Source organism: Varanus komodoensis, unplaced genomic scaffold (assembly GCF_004798865.1).
Source record: "Varanus komodoensis strain SLA01 unplaced genomic scaffold, ASM479886v1 scaffold60, whole genome shotgun sequence".
Lineage (NCBI taxonomy): Eukaryota > Metazoa > Chordata > Lepidosauria > Squamata > Varanidae > Varanus > Varanus komodoensis.
The window spans coordinates 1,209,406-1,221,446 of record NW_025336223.1 but is presented as its reverse complement, the minus strand read 5'-3'; the positions used below and the strand labels follow the sequence as shown (position 1 = coordinate 1,221,446).

At 41.0% G+C, this 12,041-nt stretch overlaps 1 protein-coding gene across 2 annotated transcripts in view; it reads left to right on the top strand.

Annotated features, from left to right (window-relative positions):
* ADGRL3 (adhesion G protein-coupled receptor L3) overlaps nucleotides 1–12,041 on the top strand; it is a 394,878-nt gene that overhangs the window by 272,332 nt on the left and 110,505 nt on the right. For both annotated transcript variants that reach the window (XM_044449737.1, XM_044449736.1), the window contains one exon: nucleotides 5,449–5,657. In XM_044449737.1, coding sequence (XP_044305672.1) covers nucleotides 5,449–5,657 — 209 coding nt within the window. The remainder of the gene's footprint in view (nucleotides 1–5,448; nucleotides 5,658–12,041) is intronic.

The following is a 12,041-nucleotide window of genomic DNA, read 5'->3' as shown; positions in this document are numbered from 1 at the left end:
ACCTCTTGTGCAAAGATTTTTGTAAGATTAAGATCAAAAGTTTATGAAAGTTATAGGAACATTTTGATGAAAAAGAACAGATTGAACAAATTTGTTTCTACAAAAAATATTGGAAGAAAAGTGGCAGATTAACATTAGTTTACTAATAAGATTAGTGATTCTATATTTGTTGAATGGGAAATTGGTATAGGAATTTTGCAGTCTTGGAAGGATGTGGAAAGAGTTATTTTAAAAAGAGACCTTTGGCACAGTCTCCAATAGTTTGCTTTCATAAAAGAATTCCTATATTAAGAGAACTCCGGAAAACAAATTAATTTGAAAATATTGGTGACAGTTGAAGTGGCTTCTATTTGGGAGACAGTGAAAGGTGTCTGACAATAGACTGAACCAGGCAGGGAATCTGCTGCTTACGGTGAAACACACACCTTTGACTGAGTTCTGTGAAGCTGAATAGAGACTCAATAATCATAGAAAATAGCTTATTAATTGGAACAGGTTTCTAACAAGAGCTTTGACAGAATGTACTGTTGGAAACAATATTTTGAGACCATTCTTTCTGCTGAAGTGCATGGATCACTAGATGTTGTTACCTGTCTGCACAGCAGGGATGCAGAATCTCCGGTGAGGAGGCCATCTGTGGCCTTCCTCAGGTGCAGGGATGGGTAGTGCAGGGCCCAGGCCTCAGGGAGCCCCTGCCACCATCACCCCTCACTGCAGCCCTTCTGCCCTCTTCAATTAAATGGAATGATAAATTTTGTGAACTATGGTCCCCTTCATCAGAAGCATGCAAGTTAAACAGCTAACGTGATTAACAATTGACCATCTGTGCATCTCAGCTACATTCCATACATTTCCAAAGAGGCCTAGGGAAATATGTTTATCTCAGCTGGAATGTGCACATTCTCTTGCCACTGTGCACAATCTCCAATGGGCCTTGGAGAATGTGCATATTTTGACTATATTTCATATATCCTCCAGGCAATGTGCATGTTCTCTGATCATGATTCATAATTTCCGATCATCTTCCAGGACTATGCATATCTCAGGAGTCTTGTCTACATTCTGTGGGTAATTTGCATAGTCTCCAAGAAACACTGGAGATTGTGCATACTTCAGCATAATCCGATCATCATTTGGTAATTTGCCAAGGCAATAAGCTTGTCTCCAAGGAACCACAGCGATGAACTCTATATGCGCAAAACATTCAGGTCTCTGAAACAGATGAACGTCTATGCAATATTAAAAATATGAAACAATCCTTTGATAAGACAGTTTATAGTGAAAAAAGTATTCTGCAAGAGACAGAAGGTTCTGGCCTTTGCAAAAAGTCATTACAAATGACAACAGAACCTTTAAAGAAATTAAATGGATGCTTAGGTTGAAAACTCTGGCCCTTGAGGCCTGAATGAAGAACCTCTTCGGTAAAGCTTAGTACTTTTGAGGCACTCCCTCAGAATAGAAATTACTTGAATTCAGCTGTATGATTTTGTAAAATAAAAGATTTAAAAAACTACTGCATCTCACAGTTTGACACCAGTCACCAGGGTCATCCTGGAAAGCATATTTTTCAGAGATCTTTTCAGGAATATATTAAAATGGTGTAAGCCACCATAGGCAATTTTCTATGTGACAATAATGATAGTGATGTGTTTGTAATGCAGAGCTTTCATTTTGTAATTTAAAAAAAAATCAGTATGTTCCTCTTCATTTGTTCCTTTCATCTTTCTTTAATCTAGACCCTGAGGAAGGCCTATATTCAGGGCCAAAATTCATATATAAAAATCACTTCTTTAACATATCAAGATTTTATTTTCTTATTCCACTGGGTCATTCTGGATGTTTTCCCATTTTGTATGATCCTGTTTTTGGCATTAGCCATTCAGCTGAAGAGGGAATTATAAACAATGAGGTAGATCCCTGGATATTCACAAAAATAGTCATGAGATCTTTGCAGGATAAGCAGAAAAATATAAGCACTGTGATTTAAAAGCAGCAGCTGTAAGACACTATTGTCCTTGTTCTAGCCACAGTTGAAGGTGTCCAACTTCTTAATAAGCAATGCTTTAGGGGTTTTGCATTGTAATTAGTCTTTGAAAGTGCTTTGTTCAAGAATGACCACTTTGAGGTCAATGACAATATCCTGGGAAGGCAAAAGTGATCTTTTGTTTTTGGAATAATGTCATGTCTGGTGCCAGATTTTTATCCATTGATTCTTCTGCACGGAGAAGAATCTCTTTATCTGTCCTATATGGAGCGTTGAAGGATGCTGCTAACAAAAAAATGCCACATGCCACATGCCACACTGGAAGATGAGCTGGTGTTGTGCATAATGTTATTAGGGTCTGTGGTATTGCAGCAAGAATAGATCTGGGGACAGAGTTGGCATCTGGGTCTGGCTCTTGTGTCTGTATCTCTGTAGACAAGGTCTGTTGTTGCTGGTGAATAACTACTTCATGTTAAGCAACCATCCGAAAGGTCATATGCAGGGTGGTCTCAGAGACTAGCTTTGGGGGAGAATGTGTTGTTCCTCCTTCCCTTGCTTAGGCTGTGCAATGCTTGTACTATTTGATCTGTAATGCTGCTTAACATCTATATGAAGCTGTTGGGCACAGTAATAACGGAGTCTGGGGTGAGGTTCCCTCAATCCTGTGATGACACAAGCTCTATTTCTCGGTAATGTCTGAAACAAGGGAGGTTGTGGATGCAGGGTTGGGCTGGCTGGGGGCCAATGAACTGAATCCTGGCAAGGTGGAGGCTCTGTGGGTGTGACTGCTGTACCTGGGAACTGCATCTAGAGGAGCTACCCTCTCCCTGATGCAGCGGGTGTGCAGTCCTAGGGGTGCTCATGGATCCCTAGAACTGTCAGTGGGGGCACCAGTGTCTTCAATGGCTCTGAGTGCTCCAGCAGGTAGGACAGCCCATCCTGGGCCAGGATAGCTTGAACACTGTGAGCCATGCTTCAGTGACCTCAAAATTACATTCTGCAATGTGCGTTATGTTCAGCTGCCCTTGAGGTTGGTCCAAAAGCTGCAGTTCATGCAGAATGTCAAGGTCAGACTTATTTCACTATATTACAGCTATGCTGAAGGAACTGCATTGGCTACCAATATGCTACCAAGCCAGGTTTAAGGTTGTGGCATTTCTTTACAAAGCTCTAAACAATGCATACCCTGGAAACTTAAGATATCACTTGATCCCCTATTAGCACACTCACTTGCAGCACCCATCAAGAGTTACCTCTTGGTGGTACCTAGGATTTTGGCAGTCCATCCCTCAGGGCTCCTAATAGGGCCTTTAGTATTGCAGTGACCACCTTCTGGAGCTTCCTACCACTATGAATTAACCTCTCTGAGGCAATGAGCTTTCTGTTGCTGCTGCTATGTGCCATCAGATCATCTCTGACCTATGGCAACCAAATGAATGAAAGGCCCCCAAAGTGTCCTGTCCATGACAGCTCCGTTCAGTTCTCCCAAGCTGGAGGCAGTGGCTTCCTTTATGGATTCAATCCATCTCACATTTGGTCCTCCCTTTTGTCTTCTGCCTTCGACTCTCCCTGCCATGATAGAAACATAGAAACAGAGTGAGTCAGAAGGGGCCTCATCTTTCTGTCTATCCAAGGTATTCACAAAACTGTTTTCCAGCACCATGCTTTGAAAACATAAATTTTCTTCCTGTCACCTTTTTTTACTGTCCAGCTTTCGCACCCATATATCCTGGGGTTTCTGGTACCTGCTAAAAACACCCCTTTCCAGTAAGGTAATCTACTCCTCTGTATGAAGACCTGTTTTTGCATATCACTTAGAAATTTTATTTAATGCAAGTAATTCATAAAGAGCATCAAGTAAAAAAAAAAGATGAGTCTATCAGTCAAGGTCTATGAGAGTTTTAGCAGAGATGTGTTGATGACAATAAAGGAAATTCTGTTGTTTTCTCTTGTGGGTCAGGTCTGATGTAGATTATTCTTGGGTACCAGCCTAGCCCCTCTCTCTATTGTTGTTTACTTCATTGGACTGATACTTTGGTGCAACAAATGCCAGTTTGCCCAACATCATAAACAAGCCAAAGTGCGGTTGAAACTATTGTAGCACTGCAAATTCTTCTGTGTATATTTGCCAGCAGTGTTAGTAAGCTTATAGTTCTTTTGACCAACCACTATTTTTCCATATTTTTCCTTGTGATTTGAAAACCATAAATGAATATTTTAAGTGACATAATGTAAAATATTTATTCAAAGCACTTGAATAATGTATACCTTTGTGAAAACAAAATAAAAGTCAGTATCAGTTAGACAGCCACTAGAGAGAGAGAGTAATGGTAGGGAAATGTGTGGAATCTCCCATGAAAGGCATTGCAGGATGGAAGGCCCAGCATAAAATGGGTTAGGAATCAGATTTAAGTGCAAACTGGAGGAGGAGTTCTGGAAAGAAAAAACTGGACATGTTCAGCCTTGAGGAGAGAAGACTAAGGGGAGATATGGTTGCACTTTTCACATACTTGGGAGGCTGTCACACTGGGGAGGCCCAGGATCTCTTCTCACTCATTCCAGCGTGCAGGACAAGGAATGATGGGATTGAGTTACAGGAAGCCAGATTCCAGCTGGACATCAGGAAAAGCTTCCTGTCTGTTAGAGCAGTACAGCAATGGAACCAATTACCTAGGGAGGTTGTGGGCCCTCCTACACTGGAGGCAGTCAAGAGGCAGTTGGACAGCCACCTGTCAGGGATGCTTTAACTTGGCCTTATGGGCCCCTTCCAGTTCTACCATTCTGCGATTTTTTTCTGTGATTTTGTCTGTAGGTGGAAGGAGTGAACCATTGGAGGTAGAAGCTGTGCTGGGCAAGGGCAGAATTTAGGGCATTATTCCCTCATTAAGGAAGGGAACAAGAGCCAGGATCTAACCACATGGAAAACTCACATGACAAGCAGAAAGCTAGGCTGTGTCATATGACTATATGAGCCCCTCCTCACAGTCTGAGGAAATACAACCCAGACATAAGTTGACCAGCTCAGTAGGTAAAGGCCTGATATTGTTAGTGCTTAGAACCTGTATTAACCCTGTGTTGTGTAAATGAATGTGCTGTGTAACTAAGCATGTGCAAATTGTTTTCCTTGTTGTATATTTGTGCTTTGTGATTCCCCTCACCATCTCTCTACCCCCGGAGCAGTGCCATCTTGCTCCATGTTGGAATCAGCTCTTCCATTTCATTATGGAATGACTATAAGCAGAATTCTACACCAACTTTGGTGGTGTAGAATTGGTGTACACCAATTCTACACTCAGCAGCAGGAGTACTTTCCTCAAATCTACAGGTTGTCCCTTTGCCAGTAGCACAGCTCTTTCTATAACTTTCCATCTCCATTAAGGATGACTGTCTCTGCTCTGGAGCAAAAGATTTTGTGAGAGAGCAGTGCTGGCTAAGTTTCCCCATTATCCCATTTCTCTTTCCAGGTGAAATCAGAGTGGCTTTTGTCCTGTACAACAACCTGGGCCGCTACCTATCCACAGAGAATGCCAGCATGAAGCTGGGCATGGAAGCCATGTCTACCAACCATTCTGTAATAGTGAACTCCCCTATCATCACAGCAGCAATAAATAAAGATTTCAGCAATAAGGTTTATCTGGCTGATCCTGTTGTGTTCACCGTGAGACACATCAAGGTAAGGAGCTACTAATCTTGCAGAATACCTCGTATTTCAGCATGGATTCTCCCCTACCTTTTCTTGGAAATGTACCAGAAAGCATTTCAGCTTTTTGCACAGATACCATTTCTTTCAGTCAGTTTGCTCTAGATCCAGTTAAATTCTGATTACGCTATTGTATTTGTTTATTTGATTTATATCCTGCCTGTTTCTTTTTTTTAAAGAACTCAAGGTGAGTTACATCATTCTTCTACTGCTCTCAATCATCTTAGTATTTTATTATTGAGCAATTCTAGACAAAACCATACATGCACATGCTTTAGATTTCTTTTTAATAGAGAAGGCATTTTATACATATAAGAAGTAGAACAAGGTTCTCTATTGATTAGAAACCTCATTGATGGGTAGCAGTCTGGGCATGAATTCTTATATTTGGGATTCCACCAATTTTTTGGTCAAAGCTTAGTATATGCAAGATACAGAAACATGATTTATCAGTCAGTAAAGACTATGATTATTATAGAACAGACCTGGAAGAAAAGCCTCTAAAAGTACCCCATACATCATATTTATATTGTCTCTACCTGAAATATCTGTGCAAAAATTATTATAGACTTAATGATGAGAGAGGGACAAAATAATGGTGCATCTTTGGGTTCAGAGATGGCAACTCTGTATATGAATGATTTTGAGAATAAATATGGGTTAATGAAGCAAGTTCCTGAGCAAATGGTGGTGGTGCATTGATGACATCTTTATTGTTTGGAATGTTCAAATAATATTTCTCAATTTTTTAAAAATATAGCATATTACATAGGATGATATAGAATTTGAGATGCATCAAGATGATAAAACCATACATTTTCCAGATATGATGATGTAGGCGGACCAAAATAGGGTACACAGTATTGTATAGAAAACTGACTTACAAAAATCCGTCTTGGCAATATGTGACTTTTCACCCAAAGCGAGACATAACTTGGTATATGGACAATTTCTAAGAAATTGTTTATTCATTCAGAGTGAAGGCAGGTGTACTACAAGACCAATAAATCATGAAAAGAAGTTGTACTGTCATTGAGTTGGTCATAACATAAACGTCTGACAAAGATGAAGAAGATCTAATGAGTGGATAAATACCAAAGTGCAGTGACAAATTCTTTTGTAACCTGACTTTTGATGAAGTTGCCAGTAGTCTCCAGAGTCTGTTGCCAGTAGTCTCGCTTTAAACATGGGCATTTGGTAGGGATTCTCTGGGTTTAAACAACAGACCTTGCACTGCTTGCAGAAAAACTACTTATCTAAAAGGCTGGTTGGTCACAACCATAAACAGTTCAGCCAGTTCTTCGAGAGGCATCAGAACACCGAGGGCATCACCCAAGCGGATGCTGCATACACTGCAAATACATCGAAATGCCATGCTTGCAATTCTTTCGTCCAGGCAGGGGACAATAGAATATGTATTATCCAATATTTTCCACTTGTTGCAGTGCATGTGAGGTATGTAGTATCACACATCTATGCAATAAATGCTGGGCAGACCTAAGGACTACTCAAGAAATGCACGAGTTTACATTTCAGCAATGTAATGTAAGAAGAAAAGGTTTACAGCAGAACTGTTCCATGGGTGATAAAAGAATTAAGCACACTGCATGTCAAATGTCTTAGGAGAGAGACATTCTGGATTCTGTAACTGGATAGCCTTGTTACAAAGGGTCCGAATGAAGGTCTAGGATGCTTAACATTGCTGTGAGTTGTGGGAAGAAATTCTGTAAACATATTCATGCATAAAGAGGCAACAAGCAATCTCCTGCATTGAAATGCTGTTGCCCAGTCACTTGGAGCCAGTTTCAGAATATAAAACAACTGAGACAGTTGAAGCAAATAGTTGAAAAAGAGAAAAGATCAGTAAGAATTCTTAAAATATATGCAGAGAAAGACAACCGAGTGAGTAAAAGAATATAAATAATTGGTCAAAATGTTTTTATGGAGGAATAAAATAATGAGGCTGCAAAGTTTATAACAATGGAATGTTTAATAGCCAGAGGGAACAATTGTATGAGATTTATCTTTGATAAATTTGTAAACTATTTTCCCAAAGAAAAGCCTTTATATTAACCTTTGAGTGAGTACATTATATATTCTAACACATGGATGCAAAAATTATATGAGAGTTAGCACTGATAGGAAGCTTGGATGCATTTGTAAAAACTGATGCAACTCTGTATTTTTTACAGTTTTAGTATGGTTTTAAAACATTAATAATGCTTTACCTTGAACTTTTATTTGCAGGCCCTGAGGAAGGAAATATATTTCTGAAATATGTTGGGCTTATTATTTTTTGGGTCATTTGAAACCATTTTAAAAAATATTTTTATTTACAACACAACAATATTTGCAACGGTAAAAAACAAGAGCAACAAAGGGGGATGCTTATCATAATCTACACACAGTAATAAGTGACATCTCCCTGACTGTGACGGGGTGAGGAAAACACAAAGAGCTGCTGGGAAAGGTTTTACTTTTCTATTTCAAATGTATACATTGACACAAGCATTCCATATATGTAAATAACCATCCAAATGACTTGGACAGTTATAGGGGTTATGCTCAAATGTAGCATGAGCAGTGAGATCATCAGTCCACTGAGAGCATGGTAGCAGATGTTTTTCCTTGCAAACTTGATATATAAGCCTCCCTGCAGTTGTAAGGGATCTTGGTACCCACTTTCGCTGTTCACCCCCACATCACAGGGATATTCTTTAAAAGCTTGTGTGCACCCACATTTATCACAGATTTTTTGAAGACTAAAATTTATATGAGCCATAACGTCCAACCAAATGGAAACCACTATATGACATGCCCATATCATATGCCTCAGAGAGGTACTGTCTATGCTACACCTACAATGTCTTGCATAGCTAGTCTTCTTAACAGGCTGCAATAGTGTCCAGTGTACTTGCAACATGGCTTGTTGTTGAATCAGTTTTAAGTCTACAAAGACATTACATACAGCCAAGAAGGCAACCTTCCATTGGTTAACCAGTATAGGACATATCAATTCCTCATCCCATTCAATTCTGACTGTCTGAACATCTACTTTCCTGCATTTCAGAAGTCATTTATAAATAGCTATTGTTGGGTTAGCTTTTTTGTAAGAAAACAATCCATTTCTTCGGGACTGTAAGAAATAATGAATATGCATAACTAATTGCCTATTTATAGACTTCAACAAATGCTAAAGTTGAGTGTACTGCCAACTACCTTGTTTCTCTGAAAATAAGACCTAACCGGAAAATAAGTCCTAGCATGATTTTTCAGGATGCTCGTAATGTAACCCCAACCCTAACCCTACCCCCAAAATAAACCCCAGTTAAGATCATCAGCCAGACAGACACATTTAGAACGTCCATTGCAACACAATTTGGGGTTTGGAGAGTTATGACAGTGTTCCACAAGAAGATGACAGGACTGTATCTGAATAAATGTAGATTGTTGTACATGAAAAAAATAAGATATCACCTGAAAATAAGCCTTAGAGCGTCTTTGGAACAAAAATTAATATAAGACCCGGTCTTATTTTCAGGGAAACACGGTAGCACTAGACAAGTAAGTGCTACCTAATCTGCAACACTAACATGGTAACCCTTCATCCAAATTTAGTGATCTAAAGTATGAATTCCATTGTCAGCCCATGTGCTCCACCTGTTTTCAAAACCATAAAGTTAATTTAGCATGAAAATACGGAGCAAACCATAGCTGACAAACCATTGCATGCCAGGTCTCCAAGATTTTCCTTCCTTTTTAATATAGCTAAATCCTGAGGCCACATTATTTCCTATCATTAGTTCAGGCAAATAAGCTTTTTGACACAAATCAAGAACTGGGGGTTTTTTTCAGTTAAAAATGTAAAAGACCCCCCTCCCGAACTCACACAGATACACTTCCAAATTGCTGCACAACCTTTTCAAAAATATATTTGAGGATTATATGAAGGACCACTAGGTATTACTTTCAGAATCCATCCCTCTAGCATTGCTTAGTCCAGTAATACAAAGCAAGCCAAGCCAAGCGGAAGTCCATGAATGCTTGCAGACCCTGGCTGCACAACCTGCAACCTTCCCCATCAGGAGCAGATACAGGATGCAAAAAAGGGGGTGCCTCAACCAGGTGCACCAGGTACCCTTCCCAGCAACCAGTCTTCTCAGCCACTTACTGCTGCAGGGGAAAGGGGAGGTACTTGCACTGCATATGGGGCTCAATTTCTGGCAAGCACCTTGCAAATGCTGGGCATGTCTATCAAGAACCTGCAAAGTGGACCAGGGTTTAGGGATTCAAGCCCCCAAAATCCGAAGAATTCTAACCCCCCATGTGTGAGTATGGATTACTCACACATATCAACTTTAAATAGTTGACTATCCACAGGTATGTTAAATTTACCCCAAGAAAACCAGGTTGCTTACCTGTAACTGATGTTCTTCGAGTGGCCATCTGTGCAGTCACACATATGGGTACTGTGCCTGCGCAGTACCTGTGGCCGGAAGATTGATAGCTAATGGTTTGGCAGGAAAACTCCTCTCCCCTCCCCCCTGGTAGTATATATAGAGTGGAGTGTCCACCATTTTCCAGTCTTTGATAGACCGGACGTTCACTCTCAAAGAAATAAGTGTGACTAAGTAATTAACATTGTTGAACCCACGACAAGAGAAAACATACTGACTCGGTACCAAAGCGAAAATAATACGGTACCAAGAAGCACCATCCATTGACACCGAGCGGGGTCGGCGGGTGGGTTGTGTGACTGCACAGATGGCCACTCGAAGAACATCAGTTACAGGTAAGCAACCTGTTTTTCTTCGTCATGGTCTCTGTGCATCACACATATGGGTAGAGTAACAAGCTTACCCTGCTTGGAGGAGGGAGGTGTCATCATCGAAGAATAGCTGAAAGAACGGCTCTGCCAAAGGAACAGTCTTGTCTAGCCTGGACATCCAGTCAGTCATGTTTTGCAAATGTGCATCAAGTGGCCGCCCTGCAGACATCATCAAGTGGAACTCCCAACACAAAAGCTGAGGAAGCAGCTACAGCTCTAGTGGAATGTCCTCTCGGGCTGTAGGCAAGTCTGTCTTAGCCAACTGATAGGAAAGAATAATTGTGTGTATTATCCATTTGGAGAGTCTCTGAGGAGTAACGGGAAAACCTTGATTCTGTTCAGAGTATTTAAGGAAGAGTCTGTTGGAATGTCGAATAGACTCAGTTCTAGATCTATAGAAGGCTAGGCAGCACCATACATCGAGTGTATGTAAAGATCTCTCAAGCGGATCCGATGGAGATGGAAAAAAGGCAGGTAGAACAATGTCCTGACCAGTTTGAAAGGGAGTAGCCACTTTTGGAAGAAAGGATGAATCTATTTGCAGAACTACCTTCTCCTTATGAAAATTTAGGTACGGAGGGTCTACCCTGAGGGTGCAGAGCTCACTAGCTCTCCGAGCTGATGTAACTGCTACAAGGAATGCTGTTTTCCAGGAAAGAAGGTGTAAATCAATTGTCGCCAAAGGTTCGAAGGGAGCCCTTGTGAGAGCTTGTAAGACCACTGAAAGGCTCCATGTAGGCATAACCGGTCTGACCATTGGATGAAGGTTATGGAGTCCTCTAAGGAATCTCTTTATCAGTGGTTGAGAGAAGATGGAGAAACCTTGAATTGTACCACGGTAATGTGAAATTTCTACTGTGTACACTTTAATGGATGATGGCTTCAGGCCGGAATGGTAAAGTTGTAGGAGAAACTGCAGAATGTGGTCTATGGATACTGACTGTGGAAGAAATGAATGTGACTCCGCAAAGACAGAGAATCTTCACCACTTGGCCGCATAAGACTTACGAATTGACGGCCTTAGCACAGAATCAAGAATATGCTGAATGTCCGGGTGAAGAGGCGTCGGACCCGACGGAACATTAGTTAGATCCAGGGGCGTAGAAAGTGTCGAAGGATTCGAAGCGTGGAGTGGCATGTCGGATCCAAGGATGGGATCCATAGTAGGTATAGACAACATCAGTACCGAAGTAGTATGGGCTGTTATCGAATTCGCCATGCCATCAACTTCAATGATGCTAAGTCCGGGTGGCGAATCATGCCCTGTCGCTGGGTTATGAGGTATGGGATGAATGGAAGGTGGAGGTATTCTTGGGAGATCTGCAGAACAGTTGAGAACCAAGCTTGGTGCGGCCACCATGGAGTTACTAATAGTCCCGTGGCCCTGTCATGGACTATCTTTGATATCACTCTCATGATGAGGGGAATTGGAGGGAAAGCAGGGGGGATCATAAACGCGTCCCCTGTCGACCCTTGTCCAATTCCTGCTCTTGAGCAAAACATTTCGTATACCCTGTTCTGTTGGGTAG